Genomic DNA, 23132 nt, shown 5'->3' on the forward strand with positions numbered 1-23132 from the left:
AAATTAGTAAAACCAACTGTAAATCTGAAAATTAAATGAACCCATTATTGTTAATTTCGTGTCGTGTGTATCTAGTTATTGTATTTCCCATAATTTTTCTATATTTCAAATAAATACAACAACATCGTTTAGGTTAACCATCCATAGTAGACATAATTATATCGTTTTGGTATGTGTACGATAAAAGAAACTCATGAAAACGATTTAGCCGTAGACGTGAGCTAAATTGGTTTTAGCTACGAACTCTACTCTAGAGACATTCTCCTAAAAAAATGAATGCGAACCATGTTTCAATGTTATGGTTCAGCTCTAACTGAGCACTCTCTCTAGTAAACTAGTGTCCTGAACCAAATTTATTACACAACCATAAAGTATATATTTTGGTCATTACTCATTGGTATATGAAAGAACTCAAAAGACAAAACACATTTTTACTAGTATATATGTATTTTTGACTCTTTTTGGAATTTTAAATTCAGTTAGTATTTAGTATATTAGTAACTAAATTTTTCTATCCTAAACAATAACATGTTGATATATATATATATATATATATACCATATTTATTATTTGAAAACATACAAAATAGTTTATGTATATCTTTTGCCGTATATTATATATCAACATTCGATTCGAAGCAGCATGGCTGAGCCATTCGAGTTTTAACGAATTAGTCTCTTCGTCGTGGTGTCGAGATATGTCGACTCCGGAAGCTCTAGATTCTCTACGTGTGACGCTGAAAAAATGGAATAAGGAAAATTTTGGAGATGTGATCAAGAAAAAAGAGGGTTTGCTGGGAGAAATAAAAATGGTTCAGTACCTGCTGGAGTTCTCTCACACTGATGCTTTGTTACACAAGGAAGAGACTTTGCTTCAAGAGCTGGATACAGTTTTGGAGCAGGAAGAAACATTGGGGTTTCAAAAGTCACGGGAGAGATGGATTGTCCATGGAGATCGTAATACGAGTTACTTTCACACCTCGACGGTTATCATGCGACGTCGGAATCGGATTGAGGCTTTGAGAGATGATTCTGGGCAATGGTGTACGGATCCACAGGAGTTGGAACAACTGGCACTAACTTATTACAAGCGCCTTTTACTCTTTGGATGATCTTGATGCGGTAGTCGAGAGTTTGCCAAGGGAAGGGTTCCAGAGTCTTTCTCGTGAGGAACAATTGAGATTGAGCAAACCTTTTACTGCAGAGGAGGTAGAGTTTGCAGTCAGGAGCATGGGCCAATTTAAAGCGCCTGGTCCAGATGGATATCAGCGGTGTTGGGATATAGTGGGGGAGTCTGTAGTCTCGTTTGTGCTCCGGTTCTTTGAGACAGGGAAGCTAGAGACAGGTCTAAATGATGCGTTGGTGGTGTTATTGGCGAAGGTGGAGAAGCCGAAAAGAATAACACAATTCAGACCAATTAGTCTCTGTAATGTGTTGTTCAAAATATTGACAAAGGTTATGGTGTTGCGCCTTAAGAAACTGATAACAAATTTGATAGGACCGGCTCAATCTAGCTTCATTCCCGGTCGTTTAAGTATAGATAACATAGTGATTGTACAAGAGGCTGTCCATTCGATGAAAAGTAAGAAGGGAAGAAGAGGATGGATGCTTCTTAAACTGGATTTGGAGAAAGCTTATGACCGCATTCGTTGGGATTTCCTTCAAGATACCTTAGTAGCTGCTGGATTATCAGAAAAGTGGGTGCATTGGATCATGCAGGGTGTTACGGGTTCGTCTATGAATATTCTTTGGAATAGTGAGAAAATTGAGGCCTTTCAACCATTGCGGGGATTGCGCCAAGGGGATCCGTTGTCCCCGTATTTGTTTGTTCTCTGTCTTGAACGTCTGTGTCATTTGATAGAGTCTGCTGTTGGCCGGAAAGAATGGAAACCTATACGGCTTTCTCAAGGCGGTCCGATGCTTTCTCATATCTGCTTTGCAGATGATTTGATATTGTTTGCTGAAGCCTCTGTATCGCAAATTAGAGTTATCAGACGGGTGTTAGAACGTTTTTGTGTAGCTTTAGGGCAAAAAGTAAGTCTGGAGAAGTCCAAAATATTTTTCTCAGAGAATGTGTCCAGGGACTTGGGGAAGCTTATCAGCGATGAGAGTGGGATCAAGACTACCAAGGATTTAGGTAAGTACCTTGGAATGCCTATTCTGCAAAAGAGACTGAATAAGGAGACCTTTGGGGAAGTTCTAGGAAGAGTATCTTCGAAATTAGCGGGATGGAAGGGTAAATGTTTGAGTTTAGCGGGCCGCCTTACACTTACCAAAGTTGTGCTTATGTCTATTCCGGTTCACACCATGAGTGTCATTTCTATGCCGAAGAGCTTATTGAAGGAGTTGGATAGAGTGTCGCATTCGTTTCTCTGGGGAAGTACAGTGGAAAAAAAGAAACAACATCTAGTTGCTTGGAAGAAGGTTTGTTTACCAAAGAAACAAGGAGGGCTTGGGTTACGAGAGACTGCAGCGATGAATAGAGCTTTGTTGGCGAAGCTAGATTGGAGATTACTTCAGGACTCGGATAGCTTGTGGGCTCGTGTACTAAGAAGTAAATATAAGGTGGGTGTATGCAGAACACCTTGTGGTTATCACCTAAGTCGACTTGGTCGTCTACGTGGCGTAGTGTAGCTCTGAGTATTCGGGAGGTTATCAGTTTGGGACACAGTTGGGTGCTAGGGAATGGTGCTACCATTCGCTTTTGGCAGGATAGTGGCTCACGAATAAGCAGCTTAGTGATGGTTTGGCTGGGGTGTTATCAGAGGATTGTTTAAAGGCACCAGTTCAGGACTTTTGGCAAGATGGTGTGGGTTGGAATCTTGGCCCGTTGTTGCCTCATCTCGCTGAGGATTCCAGACTACGGCTGGGAGCTATTGTAGTTGACAAGGTTACCGGAGCTATAGATCGTTTGTCTTGGGGGACGAGCTCTGATGGGTCGTTTACGGTCACTTCGGCCTATGAGTTGATCAGACGGAGTAATAGACCAGAACCAGATATGGTTGCTTTATGGTCCTGGGTGTGGCGTGTAGTGGCTCCGGAAAGAGTCAGAGTTTTCTTGTGGCTAGTGGGAAATCAAGCTATCATGACGAATGCAGAAAGGTTTCGACGACATATCTCTGATTCCTCTGTTTGTTAAGTTTTCAAGGGCGGAGATGAAGATATTATGCACATACTACGAGATTGTCCAGCGATGTCGGGGGTTTGGAGGAGGTTAGTACCTGCGCGGATGCAGACACAGTTTTTTGGAACGTCTTTGTTTGAATGGTTGTATGAGAATTTGAATGGAGATTGGTCTACCTTGTTTGCTATGTCGGTATGGTGGGGATGAAAGTGGAGATGCGGGAATGTTTTTGGTGTTAATGGTAAGTGTCGTGATCGAGTACAATTTTTAAAAGACTTGGCCAAGGAGGTGTCGGTGGCCTCGTTGGAGACTAGCGGGTTCACACACAAACCGACAAGAGTGGAGAGGTTGATCGCTTGGAAACCTCCGCGAGAGGGATGGTTAAAGTTGAATACAGATGGTGCTGCTCAAGGCACAACCGGGTTGGCCACAACTGCTGGGGTGCTGCGTGATGAGACAGGAGGTTGGATATGTGGTTTCGCGGTGAACATAGGAATATGCTCGGCTACGTTGGCAGAGTTGTGGGGGGGGGTATACTATGGTTTTCATACTGCTTGGGATAAGGGAGTGTCTCGATTGGAGGTGGAGGTTGATTCTGAGGTGGTAGTCGGTTTTCTTCATACAGGGATAAGTGCTGTGCATCCATTGTCGTTCCTGGTACGTTTGTGCCATAGCTTTATATCGAGGGACCGGAGCGTCCGTATTTCACATGTGTATAGAGAAGGTAATCGTCTTGCGGATGGATTAGGTTCCTATGCTTACTCTTTATGTTTAGGTTTTCATGCTCTAGCGGTAGTTCCAAGTAGTGTTGCTTCAATTTTATCGGAAGATGCATGTCCGAGACAGATTTGTATATAATTTTATGTTATGAATAATTATCAGAGACTTTGTCTCCCATCTCCCATTAAAAAAATATATCAACATTCGATATAAAAACCATACTATATTTTGTATATTTTATAAACAAAAGTTCATAAAAATCATCATATAATAATCAGTAACACAATCGCTTATCTTTAATATGTTGACTTATATCATTCACATAGATGTAGAGACGAGTCAATCATATTATTCTTCATAATAAATGATCTCTTATCATAATATGTAAGATATATATATATTTTTTTCAAATATAAATGTCTACAGATTTTTAAAAAAACTTTTAATATCTAATTAATTATTTTATTTCAGTATTTATACATCTTTCTCTATCTCTCTCTCCCAATTACAGTTTTAATTTTTAGCTTTTTTTACCTTAAAAAAAAAAAAATGTATAGATACAAATAATAAGAGTTAAATTATATGTAAAGGAGGGGATCACCACCGTCGTCGACGTCTCCCTCCCTAACATGCTCCATCTCCTCCTTCTCTCCGACGAAGATCATCATCATCATCATCACACCACCAATAGCATGCCCCCTTCCTCCTCCGCCTCTAGATCCGCCGCCAATCACAGCTCCTCCTCTTCCTCTTCATCTCTCCACCTCTGCAAGCACTCACCTTCCGCGACTCTCGACCTCCTAATCCTAATCCTCGTCCTCTTCTCCGGCGCCTTCCTCCTCTCCTCTTACTTCTCCTATCTCTTCCACTCATTCTCTCTCCTCTCTTCCCACTTCCCTCCCCTCTCGTCCTTAATCTTCTCCGACGATGAAGATCTCTCTCCGATCCCTCCGGCTTCTTACTTCTTCGCCTTCGCCGTCTTCTTCGCCGCTTCGATTGCGTTTCTCGACCTTTGTTGCGGACCGAGATCGAGGAAGTGTCGAAATCCCAAGTGTAAAGGGTTGAAGAAGGCGATGGAGTTTGATTTGCAATTGCAGACGGAGGAATGTGTTAAATCTGGAGGAGGTACCAAAGAGATCGATCGGTTGCCTTGGAAAGGAGGTAGTGAGAGCAATCCTGATTACGAGTGTTTGAGAGCTGAGCTTAGAAGGATGGCTCCTCCTAATGGCCGTGCTGTTTTGCTTTTCCGATCTAGATGTGGCTGCCCTGTTGCTAAGCTTCAAGGTTGGGGACCTAAGCGAGGTCGGCGTCATAAAAAGTTAGTTCAAACCCTTTCCTTCTCTATTTTGCCAATTTCGATTTCCATTGAATTATGTGATCTCCATTGCCACTCTCAAGGGATTTCAGATGGGTTCTTATGGATTGGTAGTGTTGGTTCTTTGCTTTTGATTGTGATTCATTGGTTATGATGAATGAATTGGGAGTCTCTTGGTGAAAAGAATAGTTCTTTTTTTTATATAATATTCATAGTTGTGCTGATTAGATCTTAGAGCAGATTTGAATCGTCTAAGTGAGAAACGGATAGGGAACATTTGGTGGTCTACATCTTATATAGCAGTATTACTGAAGTTTTCAGCGTTAGTAGATTTGAATTTAAGGAAAAAGAGTACTGGCAAGTCAGATATGAAGAAATGTGGGAATTTGGTTATGGATTATGAATTCTTCTGCCTTAGCTTGCACTGATTAGAAAATAAGGTTCCGTGTAAGATTGAAACTACATTGAAAGGCATTGCCTTGTCTCATGTTTTTCGAAATGGTGGTGTCAAGGCATAATAAAACCTAAGAGTCACGTCAACAGATAGCAGCCTCTGTCTAGTTGATTGTGCTTATCAATGGGAAACTCCATTTTTGCTCCAAATGTTGTTCCTTTGCTTTCCAATCTCTTTTGGTCGAGAATCTGTATTTCATATATATAACAGCTAATGATTCTTAACTTAACAAAACTATTCCACTTTGATCTTGGACATGTTTTTTCAATGGTCATATCTGGCTCCCTTGATTTCGACCCCGTGTATACTTAGCACCGACAACATCTTAAAATTGGAGATTTGCTCAGTAAAAATACATGCTTTTATAAAGCAGAATACATGGTGCTAGGTAGCCAATTGGCAACAACCTTGAGTAGATGAATGCATTGCTTTGTATGTAACTTGTAATATTATCTACACATCTACTATGACTAAGGTCGTTGATTGGTTGTACATCAGTAGATTTTGTGATTTTTTGTCCGTGGTGCGTGCTCATATCAGACTTGTTCACTTTGTTTGTCCGGCTCACATCTAGCATTCCTTCATATAATCAAATGAAAGTTTTTTGGGTTAACGTATTGTTCATATGTCATTTTATTTCTTTTCTTCATCCTGATTCTGTCTATGCCTTTATCTTCTGCAGATCGCAAGCGAACTTGGCTCTAAAGGGAGGGGTAGATCATCGCTGATCAGGTCGATAGGAATCCTTCAATCTATCATTATAGATTTATCACATTTAATGTTTGCATAGTTCATCTTGGAAACTAGAAATATCCGAACAGCTTCGTTTGCGGATTTCTTATTTCTTTTACCTTAGAAATGTCCCAATATTACAACTTGAATACTTAACTTTTATTGAGCTCCCTTACTTACCACGCAAAAAAGGCAGAATCAACTTTCACTTTATCATATCGATCACTCGTTGCACTTCCTCTTACACATATTTTAGGGGATGAATTTATCTCTGCGTCGTGTTTGCTTTTGTTTCTTGCTTTTCATCTCCTGATTTCATTGCAAGTCTATGAAATCTTGATGAGGGTTAGCTTTCCCATCCAGAAAGTTTGATATCTTTGGCGTTGGAACTGCTCTAATCTGTTTAGATCTCCATTTTGTTCAGTTTACTTGGATTCTGGAATAGAGATTTCGGAATAAAAAATCTCGGATTTCGTAAGCTTTAATAACTGATATATGCAGTTCGAGGGATTTATCTTTGATTTCTTAACTGGATTTCAAGTTCACTGGCTTACGTGACAAGAGATTCTTCTTCTGATATCTCAAGAGTATTTAGATGATCTGTATGACTGTATCTGAAGATGCAACCTAATCAACTGTCTTTTAGTTTGGTCTAAAACTTGGTTGTTTCCTTCAATTCGGCTTTTGTCCCTTTGTGGCTCTTTAAAACTTTGTTTTGTTTCAAGTCCTGGACATAGGATACATAGGATAAGCTTGTCTATTACTCAAATGAATAAACTTTATAACCTTTTGCATCAGATATCTAGAACAGCAGTTCCCTGTGATTATTTTTGGCAGTTCAAGAATTATCAGTACATGAAACTTTTCCTTCAGAGAAGCGGTTTTGGTTATAAAATCCTCGGGAAACAAAAGAAAAAGGAAGAAAAAAGCAACATTTTCACTCTACTAGCTGAACAACACAGAACACCCACTAATCCTTTTACAATGACAAATGCACAAATCTTTACTCTTCTACAATTCTGTTTGCCACGAGTCACCATCATCAACTCAGGCTCCCAAAGTGAGTTCTATTTTCTCTCTCTCTCGGTTAGTTACTTAATGTAACCGTTGCTTCACCCGTCTTCCATTCACATCACAACCATCAGCAAATAACTCCTTCCGATTCCCCGATGATGTTACAGAGTGCTCACTTAGTCTAGCCACATACTCCAATAGCTCACTTAGTAAGGACGGGCAACTTTCCTTCAGATAATCAAACCCATCCGTTTCCATCACAGCTAAAGAAATTACAAAACATTACAGACTATATTTTAATACAAGGACGGTACGAGGTTTCAAAGATACTCAAGCAAAAAAGAAATTATCTTTCATACCTTTCAAGTTTTCTGGCAAAGCTATAAATTTAAGGCATGCGGCTTTCAGCTGGAAACAATGATGCTGCTCTGCAAGAGCCAAGGTGGTTGCAACCGTATGTATGCTGATTCCTTCACAGAGTTTCGACTCACATATTGTTCTAAGCCGCTCAAGCGCATAACGGTCTGCAGCAGCAAGCAAATGCTGAGCAACAAGAGTCGATGCCCATTTCAAGTCTGTTCCTATTAAGTCTTGCATATCAGGCAACTCGTCCCAGTAGACAAAATGGAGCAACATCTGCAGCAACAAAAAGAGCAAAATCAAACAAAAGTAAAAGAGAATATGTATCAGCATACACTTCAACCTTCAATTTACAGGAGTTAGGATATGGAAACTCGCACATACACTAAGGACCAATCTTAACAAAACAAAACTCGAGCTACAAAGCATAAAAAGGTTCATTCTTGGCCTTTTGACATGATCACCTATGAAAAATTATTTACCACATACGAGAGACAATGCAGCTATTTGTAAGCAAACAGAGATTCATGCAACCAGGAAGAGAAGTAGAAAGATTAAACCTTATCCCGGGTGAGTAATATTAGAGAACAGGAGCAGCAGCCCAGGAGAAGGTCTCGTAAATAGAATATCCTGTATCACACCATAATCACTCACCCGAGAAAAGGCAAGGAACCAAGAAAACTATCTCTTCCTATAAGGCCTTATAACACCTGAGACTGAAACTAACAGCCTCAAACAGTAAACCTAACAGATTTAAAACTCTACTACAACATTCCAAGAACAAAGAGATTTTAGTCCAGACAGAGAGTCAAAGGGAGGACCTTGAAAATTGGTGCTTCTATGTCTTCTATGGTAATACATTTGGTATTTTCACTTCTCAACGGACCAAAAAGCTGTGCCCTGAAAACTGGAGAACGAGCTGCAAGAACCAGTTTATGAGCAGGAAATGTCTCTCCGTCAACGTCGAAAGTAACATCAGCTCCTTTCTCACTTTCCAAAACCTTCCCAAACTGCTGACCCAAGTCAGAAACCGGCACATGGATGTTGTAACTCCTTGGTCCCTCTGTGCGTGACTTCACCACTCCAACACAACACCGGACCAAGAGACCGTTGTCCTTCAGATAGTCAGATGACTCCAAAAGAGACCTCTTGAAAAACCGTTTGTATCCCCTATATTAAAGCAATCATCAATAGATTAAACATTCAAGAAACCCCAAACAACATGTCAGTATCTAAACTCATGCAGATACTAAGCCATAGCAATTCCTGAAATCACTTCAAAAATAGAAACTTTTATTCCAGAAAGGGATAAAAAGATTCACTTACCACATACTTCCTCGATATTTAAGAGTATAAGGTCCGCTTTCGAGAGTTCTACCGAAATGGCTATGAACCTTGTGCCTTTCGTTACCGCTCTGATCGACGAGGGTGAGCTCAAACAAAGCCCTAACATCAGCACCTTCGCTAGCGAGGGCAATGAAGAGAGACACGTAGACAGAGTTATCCTCAGGACTCTTTCCATCCGGGTAGAAATAGATGGCCCAGGAGTATCCACCGACCATGAACGTATCGGAGGCAACGTATTTGCCAATCCCCATCCCTTTGACCAAAGAGTAGCCGCTGATCTTGAATTCGTGGGAGCCATTGATGGTTTCCGTGAGAGAGGTCGACTCGGAGAGAGACTGTGCGGTCGATTTCGAAGATCCAGGAACCTCCGTGGAAACCCTAATAGTGTCCATCAAGCAAAAGAACGAGAGATCCAAGAAACCACGAACTCTGTAAGAGAAATTGATTGTTTCTTCGATCTTCTCACACGGGATAAGGATCTTCGCGCGGCTAAAGACTTCGAATTTCAGAAAAAGGTTCGATCTTTTTTTTTCCCCGAGATTGAGAGGCGAAGTTAGGGTCTCGAATCACAGGGACAATCACGGCGATTTGAGAAAAGTAAATGAGGGGGATTGAGCGGAATCAGAAGAGAGAACGAGAATCGCCGGAACTGGGGAGATAAATCGTCGTGGATCGTGAAGACGACGACGACGTTGGCCACAAACGAGAGGAAAAGAGAAAGAGAGAGAGAGAGAGAGGAGGAGGAACCACTTTGATTGATCGGTTTAACTTTTTTAACACAACAACTTTGGTTGGTTGCGAATATAACGTCGAAATTTTTTAATTTTTTAATTTTAGTTTTAGGGAGTAAATTAAATTAGAACATCCTAATTGTTGTGTATTGGAATTTTTGTATATGGAAACAAAAAAAAAACTTATCTGAAATTTACTCATTTATATTTTCGTGTTAAGATATGAAAAACGATATTTAAATTACTTTGACAGTTGAACAAAAAACACTTTAATTTGAAAATAAAACTACTGTTTAAACGAGTGATTAGAATTTTTAAATTATTTTTAGGACTACTTGTTTAGTCAGTTTAGATAATATTGTTATATTTAAAACGAAAAAATCTATTAACTTCAATTATAATAAGACTATTTAATAAAATAAGTAAATAACTAGAGATTCTCAAATATAATACTAATTTAAGTTTTCTTTCAAACTTAGTATAATATATCTCTAGTTTCAAAATAGTATTATATTTCAAAATTAAATTCTAAATATATATTTTGAGAATACAGACTTAAAAAAAAATTAAAAATTAATTTTAAATATTGTAATATATTAAATAATGTTATTTTTAAAATTTATCAAGTATGTTATAATTGTTTATAAAAATTTAGGGTATTTTTTTAAAAATAATTTAGTTTAAGTTTTAAACATCTTTTATAATCAATCATAGAATGAAATTACAAAATGGGGTAAGAAAAAAGGAAAAAAAAAAAAAAGATTTGAAAGAGTAAACCCTAGTAAGTAGGTCTCATCGTGCTAAAAGGTCTTTAGTCTTCAATACCGCGCGGCAAAGCATTGAGACGAGAACATCGTCGGTGGTTCGAGTGAGTGACCCAATCTCAAACCACAAAACTCTCTGTGGGGAATCAAATCAATAATACCAAAGGTTGCACCTTTTAATATCCCCCAAATGTTTCGAAAGCTCTGTTCTTCTTCTTTCTCTCGCTCCATCATCTTCCCAAACAAACCCATCTTCTTCATCTCCTCCCGCTCTTTTCCCAAACCTCTCCGTCACTCTTACTCCTCCTTGAAAATGACCGATACCCATATCTCCGATAACCCCAATTCGTCTTCCCCGATTCAATCTCCCACCAAACCCGAATCGCTTCGTTCCCTCGAGTTTCAATTGGGTTCTTCATTCACCGTCGATCCAATCATCCCACCGCCGAATCAGATCATCATCGTCGTCAGTGGTCCTAGCGGAGTTGGCAAAGACGCAGTGATCAACAAGCTTCGTGAGGTTCGTCAAGGTCTACATTTCGTCGTCACCGCAACTAGCCGTGCGATGCGACCTGGCGAAGTCGACGGCAAAGACTATTACTTTGTCTCGAGAGATCAGTTTTTGTCGATGGTGGAGAACGAAGAGCTTCTTGAGTACGCACTTGTCTATGGAGAATACAAAGGGATTCCTAAGAAGCAGATTCAGGAATACATGGCTAAAGGGGAAGACATTGTTCTTAGAGTTGATATTCAAGGAGCTCAGACGTTAAGGAGGATACTTGGGAACTCCGCCGTGTTTATATTCCTTGTGGCGGAGAGTGAGCTTGCCATGGTTGAGAGGTTGATTGAGAGGAAGACGGAGAGTCAAGAGGAGCTTCTTGTTAGAGTTGCTACGGCGAGAGAAGAGGTTAGGCATCTTAAGAACTTTGATTACGTTGTGGTTAATGCCAAAGGGAGGCTTGATGATGCGGTTAACCGCGTGGAATCTATTATTGATGCTGAGAAATCTAAAGTTCATCAAAGGATTGTCAGGATTTGATGTGCAAGGTACTTTACTTGCCTTGCTCTGTAATGCACTCAGTTTGATATAGTAATGCATTGACTTGCGCTTAGATTCAGTTGAGGAATAGACTTTGGAAAGATTGATTTGGTAGTAGCATGTTTTGATTTGACTATAATGTGAAGTTTTGTTGCTACTTGAGGAAGAATAGATACACTTAGAGAAGCCGTTCTGACAAAGGGTTGAGAGATAGGAAGTATGAGGATTAAGCTTTTGACTGATTAAGTTGTTTACATAAATCTGTTTGTGTGAGAATTCCGTCATCCGTTGGAGAAGCTTGCTAAATTAGTTGATCTGGCATTCTCCAATACGTATTGAATCCTAGATAGAAATCACTGGAAGTAGGGAGTTTCTTGCAAAAGTTCTTAGGTTTTAGGAGCTGTGGGTATATCAGTTGCAAATGTTTTGGTATTATTAACGTTATCACGATTGTTTCTTTGCAGATTGCTTGCTGTTTTTCTTCTCTGTTTTCTGTCTTTGTCAATTGTCATCATCTTCGAAGCATTGCTTAGAGTAGATCTTCTGTGCAGGTTGATGGTAAATCTCCCTGATTCGGCAAACAGATCGAAGATCTTGAGCGTAATTTTGGCGAAAGAAGAGATGGCACAAGATGTAGATTTGGTTTGAGTGACCAACTCTCTTTGGGAGAAGTAGTAGAGGATTAAATATCGCCATCATCATATATAATCTATTGAACCGGTCTGCTCAAGTACCAACCAAACACTTGTCGTATCATTTACATTTACATTTACACTTACACTTACTTCCTCTTGTTTCATGTCTTTTTACTCTGTTTCCGAATCCATTCTGTAATATCATCAATCTAAGTTGTCAGAGTCTGCTGCTAAATAATGAACAGTTTATAGAGAATATGTTCAGGATCATTATCCATCTGAAGGAAACAACACATTTGTGTGAGTACATAAAGCACATAAGCAGAGAACCAAACACAAAAACTTTAAGGAAGATGGGCTCTTCAACAGGTGACATACATAACCGCCAAGTACACACACGAAGTCTCGTATAAGAACAATACTCCCCAAAACAGCTACCACGAGAAACGTGGAAGTAGATTATCCAGCTACAGGAATCGAAACTTTATTTCTGAAAATCACTGTAAACAGCAGTCGATGTAACCATTATCCAGGTGTTGAAGAAAAGGGTGGTTGAGAAGCTGAGAAGCTGTCCACCTCTCGCTAGCTTTCTTACCTAAACAGCAGTCGATGAAACTCTTCAACTTGTCGGAGCATTCTTCGGGGGCTTTCGGTGGTTCTCCAAAGCACACGGCGCATATTATCGCGGCCTGGTCTGGTTTCTGTCCTTGAGGAAGCAGCGGGAAGTAACCCACCAAGATCTCGAGCATCGTAAGCCCAAAACTCCATATATCTCCGGCATAAACGTTTGATCTGTCTTCTTCTGTAACACCTTCAGCTTCACTGTCGAGTCTTTCGGGACTCATGTAGGCGTACGTCCCCACGAACGAGTTGCACTTGTTTAAAGACTTGGCCACGATCTTGCTTACTCCAAAGTCTGCGATTTTGACTTCTTCTTTCGAGCTACGTAGTAGATTCGCTGGCTTGATATCTCTATGAACGATCTTGAGCTCGTGCAAGTAATTTAAACCTTGTAAAATCTGACGAGCCATCAAAGCTAGTTGATCCTCTGTAACGACTTTGCCGCGTAGAGACTCTAGAGTGCCGAGATCCATGTAGTCCATAAGAATAGATACTTCTCCGGAAGGATTCTGGAAGATGTCGTGACACTTTACGATGCTAGAATAGTTGACGAGACGGAGGATCTCAATCTCGCGGAGGAGTTGCTGGCGGGAAGTTGAATCCATGTCTTCTTTGATTTTCTTCAAGGCGTAGATCTCTGAAGTTGTCTTGTTCTTAACTTTGAAGACGGTTCCGCCGTTTCCGCTACCGAGAACATTCATCCTATCCAGATCAGTAGTCGAGATGCTGTTGCTTGCACAGGAAGTAACCATTGAAGCGGCAGCGATGGGGAAACAGCTAGGGAAAGTAGATGGAGTAGTGGTGGAAGGTTGTAACTTGAGATTTAGGAATCGAGGATTTCTAACAAGAACCATCGTGTTGTTGCTCGAAGGATGGATCTTGAAGAGGTTTTGGTTTTTATTTCTGAGAGAGTTAGTTTGGTTTCTGAATAATGACCGTCTTTGTTACTAAATTGATTGATATATACACAAATCCTATTCCTACTTCCATCTCGAGATAGGATGAATTATTTCTTATTCGTATTCGTATTTCCATCTCGAGATAGGACAAATTGATATATACACAAATCCTATTATGTCTCTGAAATTTATATATATATACCAAATTGTGATTTAGTAAACATATCTATTATATAGTGTATCATGTTTTCTTAACATTTATCACATAACTTATTTATTTATTTTTTTAGAAATATTAAACCACGTGAAAAAAATATTTTTGTTATAAATATAAAGAGATTATTAGTGGCAAATATTAACTAACATAACACTGTTATCACTCTTCAAGATTTAAGAAATCAGTTCATGTGTTCCTCATCTGTCTGTCTTCATAGTTCTACATGCAATATATAGTTATGCTTGAGTGACCCATTTAAGCATCTATAGATTCTCAAGAACAAGACTAGGAGTCTACAAAATTCCATACAAAATTCCATACAATGATCATCATCTTGTGTGGTTAATGCGGAGGGAAACTATTTTATCTGTAAAATGCACCTTTGGACACTCTCAACTCGCAGGTCCAATTATCATCATCCTTAGTAGTATCTTACTTTTTTTTTTACCCTTTAAAAAAAACGATTAAGAATAATGATTTTGATTTTTAAAACTAAACATCAGTTTTTTAAAAGTATTTTCAAAATTATTACATTTTTCAACATATTTCAACAAAATTAGAAGAAGCGAGAGGCTCAAGCGACACCGTTTTGGATTATAGAAACAGCGTCGAGAAAGGAGACAGCGGCGAAACCGCAGACGCTGCGTCTGTATCGTCCGCGAAAGCGTTTCACAGATCAACGTCACCCGCGCCGGAGCAAAAGCTCACTCTCTTCGCTCTCCGCCTTGCGATCCTCGAGAAAATCGCCACTAACCTCGGAACCCTAGGTTTCATCTGGGCCACGGTCGTTCTTCTCGGCGGATTCGCGATCACACTCGAAAAATCAGATTTCTGGTTCATCACCATCATTCTCCTCATCGAAGGCACTCGAATCTTCAGCAGAAGCCACGAGCTCGAGTGGCAGCACCAAGCAACGTGGACTGTATCCGGCGTCGGAATCAGTAGCTTCCGCGTGCTCCGATCAAGCTCAATCTCACTTCTCAGAAATCTAAAACGAATCAGGTTTTTTTTCTTTTGCTTAATCGAATTGGAATCGATTTCGATTTAGGGTTTATATCTGAGTAATGATTGTGTTTCTCTGCAGCGATGGGGTCTTTAAGAATGGACTGAGAGAAGCGACGACGAGAATCGGAATCGGACGACAAGAGACTTTTGATCGTCGAACCACTCTGACATGGAAGAACTCAGACGTTCCTCTTCTTCCTTATGCGAGATGGCTTTACATCTCCAGCTATGTGAGCCGGCTTCTCTATTGGCTCCAGCTCTTGTCAGCGATTTCTTGTGTGGCTCTGTCTTCTTACAAGCTCGTAAGGCACAACTACGGAGATATTCAAGACGGAGACTTGGATAAAAGGAACAGGCAAGCTGCTTTGAGCATCTTTTACTCGCTTGCGCTTGCTGAAGCTTTGTTGTTTCTTGCTGAGAAAGCTTATTGGGAGTGGGAGGTTAGTGTGTGTAACTTGCTTGAGAATGTGACTAGAGAGTGTGGGTTTGGGGTTACTGGAATGGTTTCGATCAAGAGATTCTTTTATGATGCATACTCAAAGTCTGTCAATGGGAGTATCTTTGATGGTGTGAAGATGGATATGGTGAGCTTTGCTATGGAGCTTGTGGGATCTAACTGTTCTGATGAACAGCTCATTGGAGCGAGGATTCTTAGGCAGTTTGTGGTTAATGAGCGGTTCGCAGAGGATACACTTGAGAAGATTGGAATCAACTTACCCGTCATTGAAAGGTCTGTTCTTTACAAAGTTAGGTTGTCAAATTATATTGCGATTGCAGGTAGTTTGGGAACTGAAGAAACAAAGCTGATCTCTTTCTTTCAATAAACGTTTAGGGTGAAACATCTAATCATATTAATACATTTTCATCTAAGTTTTTGCACTTTTATACTCCAGGTTGGTGGAGATGCTGAACTGGAAAGATATGCAAGAAGAAGAGATTAGGCGATCATCAGCAGAGATACTATCAAAACTCGCTGGCAAAAAACAGAACTCTCTCAGAGTTGCCGGAATCTCTGGTTCGATGGAATCGATTTCATCACTGTTACAGAACACCAGATCTTTAGGTGAAGCTCCTGATGAGATTGGAGAGAAGAAAATATTCCACGACCATCATCTACAGTACGATTTCTGGAGGTTCAACAATTTGGGCCTTTTGATTCTAAAGAAATTATCCAGAGATCATGACAACTGTGGAAAAATAGGTAACACAAGAGGGCTTCTCCCAAAGATCATTGACTTCACGCACACAGACGCAACACTTTTGAAAGAAGAGAATGCAGATATGGTTCTGTCACGAGTCCAGACAGTGAAACGGTCCCTGCAGCTAGTGAAAATGTTAGTAAGCACAAGTGGCAACACCGGGAAATGTCTAAGGAGAGAGATCTCAGAAATCGTCTTCACAGTCAGCAACTTGAGAGACGTACTGCACCATGGAGTGAGATACCCAAAACTACAGAAGTTAGGGATTGAGACCCTGAGCTTCCTCGCGCTTGAGACTGATGCGCGGGAAAGGATTGGTGTTACTGGAGGTGTCTTGAAAGAGTTGTTTAATATCTTCTTGCAAAGAAAAACACATGTGGATGAGAATGAGAGCCGAGTCAGAATCGCTGCAGGTGAAGCTATAGGGATGCTTGCTTTGGAGAGCAGAAGCAACTGCGTCCACATTCTAAAGCTCGGAGTCTTGGGCAGACTCGTGGAGGCACTTGAAGTTCCTTTGGTCCGTGTCAATGCAGCTAGAGTCTTGAGAAACTTGTGTATATATACTGGACATGAATGCTTTCCTGACCTGAGATTCATTAAAACAGCAGCGCCTACGGTGAGTATGCATGTCTGTTGGTACAAAAACTGTTCCAACCCCCTTCCAAAATATATAAAATTTGTTATGTTTACGTTTACTTGCAGGTGTTGAAGTCAATAACATCAGGAGACAAGAAATTACTGGAAGTGATGCTAGGATTAGCAGCACAAGTGTTTAAATTAATGAGTTCAGAAGAAGCAAGCACTGTTCTGACGGATTCGGGGATCAAAAAGCAAGAACTTGCGAATTCACTGGTTTCGATATTGAAAAAGCATGACAAGCCAGCGATCAAGGTTCCAAGAATCAGGAGGTTTGTGATCGAGCTTGCGCTATGGATGATGGAAGATGATGTAGAGAATGTTGTGATGTTCAGAGATTTGGGTATGGAGAGAGAGCTCGAGAAAGTTCTGGAAACTACGGCTGAGCTCGAGAACTTCGATGTTTTCTCTGGTGCAGTTGGAGTGAGTCGCCAGAGCAGAACGGTTCACTGGCTAGCTGAATTGGCTTTAAAAATGCTCGAGGATGAACAATCATAAGTATCATCTTCCAAGCTCTCTGTATTAGAAGGTTTGAACTATTATATATGTTTTGTAAGAACAAGAAAAAAATGTGCTAATTATGAAATATACTTATAATTATTTTGACAACCTTCGGCTAGCTTTTGTGTATTATTAATCAAATTTCATCAAAGCAGCTAGCTTTTGTGTCTTATAAATTCCAGGGAAACTAACTGGGAATATCTGAAGGGCTCGATCAAGCTCTTGATCTGCTTCAATATCTTCAAGAACTCTGAGTGATTCAAATGACACCGAAGTTTTGATGTAACTCTTGTAAAGAAGATGGAGATGAACTCTTGTCTTTTCTGATTTTAAAGCTAGATCATATTTGAAAAGAGAAGCAAGATTCCCTGAGTAAGCAAGTTTAAGAGGTGCTACTCATTGAGAGAGAGTACAAAGAGTGAGAATAACAAGACTCAAACAGAGTTTAATTAAATCCTAACAAAGATGAAACATAGTAGAGTTTTCAACCTAACGAAGCTGAAACATAGTAGACTTTGATCCTAACAAAGCTGAAACAGAGTAAAGTTTGATCCTAACAAGTAAATGTTTTTAATGTTTCTTATAACCTCTCTTCCTGCTTGTGGTGGCGGGCGAATTGAACACCTCAGCAGATTCCACAGAGATCGTTGTTGTGTCTGGACTATCAGGAGAATAGTCAGTGTCACTCTTTGCATCAGCATCAATGGTCTCTTCTTCCTCGTCTTGTATGACGCTTTCAAGAGAAATCTCATTGTTTTCATCCTCTGTCCCATCAGAGATTTCTTCAACTTCAACGGCTGCACGAATCTCCTTGCAGCCTCCGTGACCGAATATGCTCACTTCATAGAGTCGGTAACCATCAAAGACAAAAATCAAGAACTCTCCATCTTTGAGGTCATTATCGTCCACAAAATTGGCCCAGCCTCGTTCAAAATACACTTGCTCTTGCCTGCTCTTCATTACTACTTTCCAAATCTTTCCACCAGTGCCCATGAGAATGGCAGTCTTGGGCAATGGACGCGGCAAGTGTTCGTAGTACGAAACTGGTATCAGCTGCTCAACACACAAAAATTGACTCATCAGCAGCAAAACAACAAAAAAAAACCAGAGACTCTGTCTGCAGAAGAGGCTTTCAACACCCAAAAAGAAACAGTAAGGTTAAAGTTCTCAACTGACAAACTATGCACAAATATGCTTTACAAACTCAGTTCAAAAACCTACAAGATGCGGTTAAACTAGTGTTTTGTACAAGCAAGCAAGCCTCTTCTTCAAAAAATTTTGAACATAGAAGAAAAATCTGATCAAAGTAAGCCTCTATATATCTACTTGCTGACTCATTCTCAACCATATTCAAACATGTCTGATGTAAGCAGAACAATCTTAAGCTTAAGTAGTAACGAAAGTTACAATGTTGGTTCAGATCTCACTCACATCACCATTGAACATATCCAAAAAAAAAAAAAACAGGTTTGTCCATGAAAACCCAGTCAAGTCAGAGAAAAAAAAACTCACCAAGGAGTCAGAGCTGTACTGGGAAAGATAGACACTGAAGAAACGAGGAAGAACATCACCGGAAGCCATGGAGGTCGTAGGAACTGTGAGAGAGAGACAGAGAGAAAGAGAGCAGAGGAGTTAGTGAAAAATATGAAAAGCTGGTAGATTTAAGAGAGTTTGGGAACCATCAGAAGAGATTCTTACCAAGAAGCGAGTCTTTCTAGTCTTCTCTTTGATTGTGATACGAACAAGAGGAATAGAGAGAGAGAGAGAGATATCAAAGTGAGAGAGAGAGAGAGAGAAATGGTAGCAGAATACAGTTAATGTGTGTTTCTCTGTCCTTTCTCTTGGTATAGCCAATGAGAAAGTAGCATTGCTCTTACCACTTTCTTCTATTTGTTCTTATTTTTTCTTACAATGCAAAAGAGATTAATTTGGTATTCTTGGGAGTTATTAATGTTGCATGTCAAAACAACACAGTCTAGCCAAGCACATATTCGAGATCAATCATAAACGTATAAGTTCAGATTATGGTTAATGAGGAGCTTCTTTAACTGTTAAGCATTACTAATGTTAATTTCACTATTAGTGAAAAGAAAAATAAAATAAAGCGAGTGTGACAGAGACTTGAGAGAGAGATGGTGTTGGTTTGTTTTGCTTTTTACTTTATTACCATTTGATTTCCAAAACAACCCCACATTTTGTACTATACTACAGTCAATGATAGCAGAGCAGTAAATAAAAAGATGAGTCAACACCAAAATCTGAGTCTTTGATGAGTAAAAGTTTTATCTAGTTCTGCACTCAAAACCTCTGTTCTGTTTTGTCGTTTTGTTGATATTTTCATTGGAAAATTATATGTTTAGTCCGAAGAAACAAACCAATGATAATGAATCAACTTAGTAAGTTAACCAATAATTGAGTTTGTTTTTCATTATGATTAGTGAGGATGTCGTTAGCTTAGGCTCCATTAACATTTTTCGTATTAATGATTTTGTTTATCTAAACACTTGCAGGCAAAATAAGTAATGAAGAACCTCATAACAGAAATTAACTAGGGACAAATTACATATTTGTTCTATCTATATTCAATTGTCACCCAAATTAAGATCCTCATAATAGAACTTACACTATAGTGAAATTAACTATGTTCTATTAGAGAACTTACACTATCTGTTCTTATACTTACAGAACTTACACAAATTTTTTTTTGACAATCAAACTCCATATATTAAGTTATCAGAGATGACTCTTTTCGAAAGAGAGCCAATTAGGTACCGACGAGCTTACATGGGAGAAATAGAAACCTTGTGCTCTTGCACATTTCGCAAGTTTATCGGCACGGATATTATCCTCTCGAGGGATATACCTAATACTAAAATTAGCAAATCTATCTCTGAAATGAGTAAAATCCTTCAATTCTGATGAAAAGGTCGGCCAATCCTCGATATTTGACGTCATCCTTAGGAGATCTGAACAATCCGTAGCAAAAAGAGCTTTATCCAAGTCTAGCGATAATAAGCACTCCATAGCCCAAATAAGGGTATCTAACTCTGCATGTATAGGGGATAAGCTTCTACGCGATCCTCTTAGCCCAATGTGCAGGATTCTATCACCGATAGACGCAATCCAACCATGCCCACTCCTATCAACCTTTGTATGCCAAGATCCGTCTATAAAGCATACAAGAGATTCTTGTGGAATTGGGGTCGAAGGGAAGGCCGCTTATACTACCACTGGTGCTAAATCTCTATGATTTGCTCTTCTCCAAACTTCTTCTTCTTGGATAGCTTTCTCCAATGTATCTTGCGGAGACTCAAAGATATTTTCAATCACTTTCTTGTTTATAGCCTTCCAAATGTACCACATTACCCAAGGAAATGTCTGCAGATTTTGATTAAGTGCACCATAGTCTCTAGCGCTCCCATATAGAAAATCGAGGTTGCTATATAGGGAAGATGAGGAAAATACCATAGGATGGGTAGGGATTGTCGATAAAGCCCACACTTGACGTGCTGGAGGGCATTCAAATAGCATATGATTTATAGTTTCCTCCTCCGCTCCACACCTTGGGCAACCCTTATCTCTACCAATATGGCGATAATGCAAGCGTTGGCATGTTGCCACGCACCTGGTCACACATTGCCACACGAAATGCTTCAGCTTTCGTGATGTTTTTAACTTCCATGCTTGCGCCTTGAGTGTCGTAACACTAGGTCCCTGAGGAGGGAGGTAGCAACCAGGGCGAGAGATAGCTCTCACGACTTCATATCCGGACTTAACGGTATAATTCCCAGACTTTGTCAGGGTCCAAGAATACCCGTCCCTTGAGGCAATTAAGCTCGGTTTAATCCCTAAAATAAGGGTAATTTCTTTCGGGGGGAAGAGTTCCCGAAGACGCTCCATTTTCCACTTTTTTGTGTTGAAATCAATTAAGGTTCTAACACATAACAAAGGATTTCTCTCATTAGTTAATCCTTGAGGCGGTCGCGCTGGCGTATCCGGAATCCATGGTTCAGTCCAGATGCACGTGTTGAACCCCGAGCTTATGGTCTTACGGATTCCATACGAGAGAACATGTTTTGCCGCCAAGATGCTCCTCCAGCCATATGAAGGTCGATTTGATACTTGTATCTCTAATGGACTATAATATCGAAAGTATCTCCCTTTGAGAACTCGACTAAGGAGAGAATCTGGATATCTGAGCAATCTCCATAGCTGCTTTGCCAACAAGGCAAGATTAAATTCTTCTAGTGTTCGGAAGCCTAGCCCGCCTTCTGATAGTTGAGTGCACATTTGCTCCCATGAAATCCAGTGTAATCCTTTACTATCTGCTTTATTGCTCCACCAGAAATCGGCAACAACGCTACTTAATTTTGAGCTTATAGCTTTTGGTAAGAGAAAACACGACATTACATATGTCGGAATTGCTTGCGCCACTGATTTTATCAGGACTTCCTTGCCTCCTTTGGATAGAGATTTTGAGGTCCATAAGTTTACCCTCTTATGGAGTTTATCCCTCACAAATGCGAAGACTTGTGGCTTTGACCCATGAATCTTCTCGGGGAGACCCAAGTATGTACCCATTCCTCCTTCTTGTGATATCCCAACAATAGATTTGATCTCTTGTCGTATATTGGTCGGGACCTCGGTTCCAAACATGATTGAGGATTTAGAAAAGTTAATTTCTTGTCCAGATGTCTCGCCATAAAAGCGGATTATATCGATAATTTCCTTGCATTGATGAGGATCAGCTCTACAGAAGAATAAACTGTCATCTGTAAAAAGTAAGTGGGAAACCCGTGGGCTTGCGTTTGAAATACGTAATCCCTGGAGCTTTCCCTCTTTTTCGGCATTCTTAATCTGAGCGATTAGCCCCTCTATACAAAGGATGAATAGATATGGGTAAATTGGATCTCCTTGGCGAATCCCCCGTGTTGGCCTAATCCGTCCCTTGGGATTCCCATTGATCAAAATATGGTAGGAGACGGAAGTAATGCATTGCATTATCCAACCCACCCTTTTGTGATCAAACCCCATTTTTTCCATCAAAACTCTTAGGAAATTTCATTCCACTCTATCATAAGCTTTACTCATGTCCGTCTTAATTGCCATAAATTTCTTTCTGTTGGCCTGGTTGGAACGGAGGGCATGAAAATTTTCTTGAGCTATGAGGATATTATCTGTGATTAATCGTCCTGCTACAAAGGCAGATTGGGTCTCGGATATAATTTCCGGCAAGAACCTCTTGAGTCGTAAACTCAAAAAATTTTGAGATCACCTTATAGCTCACGTTACAGAGGCTAATAGGGCAAAATTTTGACATTTCACGAGGTCGTTCTCCTCTCGGGATTAAACAAATATTTGTTTCATTTAGCTTGTCATCAAAAATTCCGGAGCTAAAGAAGTTCTTCACCATCTTAGTGAGATCGCCTTTTATGGTTTCCCAAAATTTTTGGAAGAACAAGGCAGTCATCCCATCCGGTCCTGGAGCCTTTCCCGGATTCAGGGAGAACAAAGCTCGTTTGACCTCCTCTTCTGAGATTTCTTTCATGAGATGCTCGTTCATGGCAGGTGTGACTAGTGTAGGTACATCCTTAATTGCCAATGTAGGGTCGCTCGCATTCGAGGATGAAAAAAGATTGTCAAAATACTCAACCGCTACTTTTTCAATTCCTTCTTCTGTATCAACCCAGACTCCAAGTTGATTAAGGATGCCAGTGATCTTGTTCCTTGTCCTCCTTTGTTTTGTGGAAGCATGGAAGAATTTTGTATTTTTGTCTCCTTCTACAAGCCAAAGTTCTCTGCTTTTTTGGTGTCAATATG

General features: G+C 40.0%; 5 protein-coding genes and 1 pseudogene across 10 annotated transcripts; 3 read left to right on the plus strand and 3 right to left on the minus strand.

Moving 5' to 3' along the window:
- The first annotated feature begins 4184 nt into the window (after positions 1 to 4184).
- On the plus strand, positions 4185 to 6560 carry LOC104764304 (uncharacterized protein At5g19025). 2 transcript variants are annotated; one of them, XM_019241490.2, is made up of 3 exons: positions 4277 to 5004; positions 5099 to 5161; positions 6295 to 6549. In XM_019241490.2, exons 1-3 carry the CDS (start codon positions 4473 to 4475, stop codon positions 6315 to 6317), a joined length of 618 nt encoding a protein of 205 aa, XP_019097035.1. In that variant the 5' UTR covers positions 4277 to 4472; the 3' UTR covers positions 6318 to 6549. The 2 variants fall into 2 exon arrangements, with proteins under 2 accessions (XP_010486108.1, XP_019097035.1); XM_010487806.3 differs by having other exon boundaries at positions 4185 to 5161; positions 6295 to 6560.
- Positions 6561 to 7145: 585 nt separating this feature from the next.
- On the minus strand, positions 7146 to 9862 carry LOC104764306 (BTB/POZ and MATH domain-containing protein 2). Of its 2 annotated transcripts, XR_015590895.1 has the most exons (5): positions 9045 to 9850; positions 8540 to 8888; positions 8279 to 8348; positions 7718 to 7994; positions 7146 to 7621 (listed from the first exon to the last, which is right to left on the minus strand). XR_015590895.1 is itself a non-coding variant. In XM_019241488.2 (4 exons), exons 1-4 carry the CDS (start codon positions 9455 to 9457, stop codon positions 7440 to 7442), a joined length of 1221 nt encoding a protein of 406 aa, XP_019097033.2. In that variant the 5' UTR covers positions 9458 to 9862; the 3' UTR covers positions 7146 to 7439. The 2 variants fall into 2 exon arrangements, 1 of the variants encoding a protein (XP_019097033.2); XM_019241488.2 differs by lacking the exon at positions 8279 to 8348 and having other exon boundaries at positions 9045 to 9862.
- A 651-nt stretch (positions 9863 to 10513) lies between these two features.
- On the plus strand, positions 10514 to 12504 carry LOC104764307 (guanylate kinase 3, chloroplastic). 3 transcript variants are annotated; one of them, XM_010487807.3, is made up of 2 exons: positions 10514 to 11607; positions 12151 to 12504. In XM_010487807.3, the coding sequence occupies exon 1, from the start codon at positions 10751 to 10753 to the stop codon at positions 11597 to 11599; it is 849 nt and encodes a 282-aa protein (XP_010486109.2). In that variant the 5' UTR covers positions 10514 to 10750; the 3' UTR covers positions 11600 to 11607; positions 12151 to 12504. The 3 variants fall into 3 exon arrangements, with proteins under 3 accessions (XP_010486109.2, XP_010486110.2, XP_087357704.1); XM_010487808.3 differs by having other exon boundaries at positions 10532 to 11607; positions 12064 to 12504; XM_087501578.1 differs by having other exon boundaries at positions 10596 to 11467.
- An 11-nt stretch (positions 12505 to 12515) lies between these two features.
- LOC104767356 (mitogen-activated protein kinase kinase 8 pseudogene) lies at positions 12516 to 13790 on the minus strand (annotated as a pseudogene). Its single transcript, XR_015590896.1, has one exon. The product of XR_015590896.1 is annotated as a mitogen-activated protein kinase kinase 8 pseudogene (transcript).
- LOC104767357 (uncharacterized) lies at positions 13728 to 17420 on the plus strand. Its single transcript, XM_010491393.2, has 5 exons — positions 13728 to 13742; positions 14486 to 14973; positions 15056 to 15706; positions 15870 to 16791; positions 16878 to 17420. The coding sequence occupies exons 1-5, from the start codon at positions 13728 to 13730 to the stop codon at positions 17307 to 17309; spliced, it is 2508 nt and encodes an 835-aa protein (XP_010489695.2). The 3' UTR covers positions 17310 to 17420.
- Positions 17421 to 17631: 211 nt separating this feature from the next.
- LOC104764308 (B3 domain-containing protein REM21-like) lies at positions 17632 to 19284 on the minus strand. Its single transcript, XM_010487810.3, has 3 exons — positions 19011 to 19284; positions 18825 to 18907; positions 17632 to 18365 (listed from the first exon to the last, which is right to left on the minus strand). Exons 2-3 carry the CDS (start codon positions 18891 to 18893, stop codon positions 17883 to 17885), a joined length of 552 nt encoding a protein of 183 aa, XP_010486112.1. The 5' UTR covers positions 18894 to 18907; positions 19011 to 19284; the 3' UTR covers positions 17632 to 17882.
- Positions 19285 to 23132: the final 3848 nt, after the last annotated feature.

Source organism: Camelina sativa, chromosome 19 (genome assembly GCF_030686135.1).
Source record: "Camelina sativa cultivar CO46 ecotype springtype chromosome 19, ASM3068613v1".
In the NCBI taxonomy this organism is placed as follows: domain Eukaryota; kingdom Viridiplantae; phylum Streptophyta; class Magnoliopsida; order Brassicales; family Brassicaceae; genus Camelina; species Camelina sativa.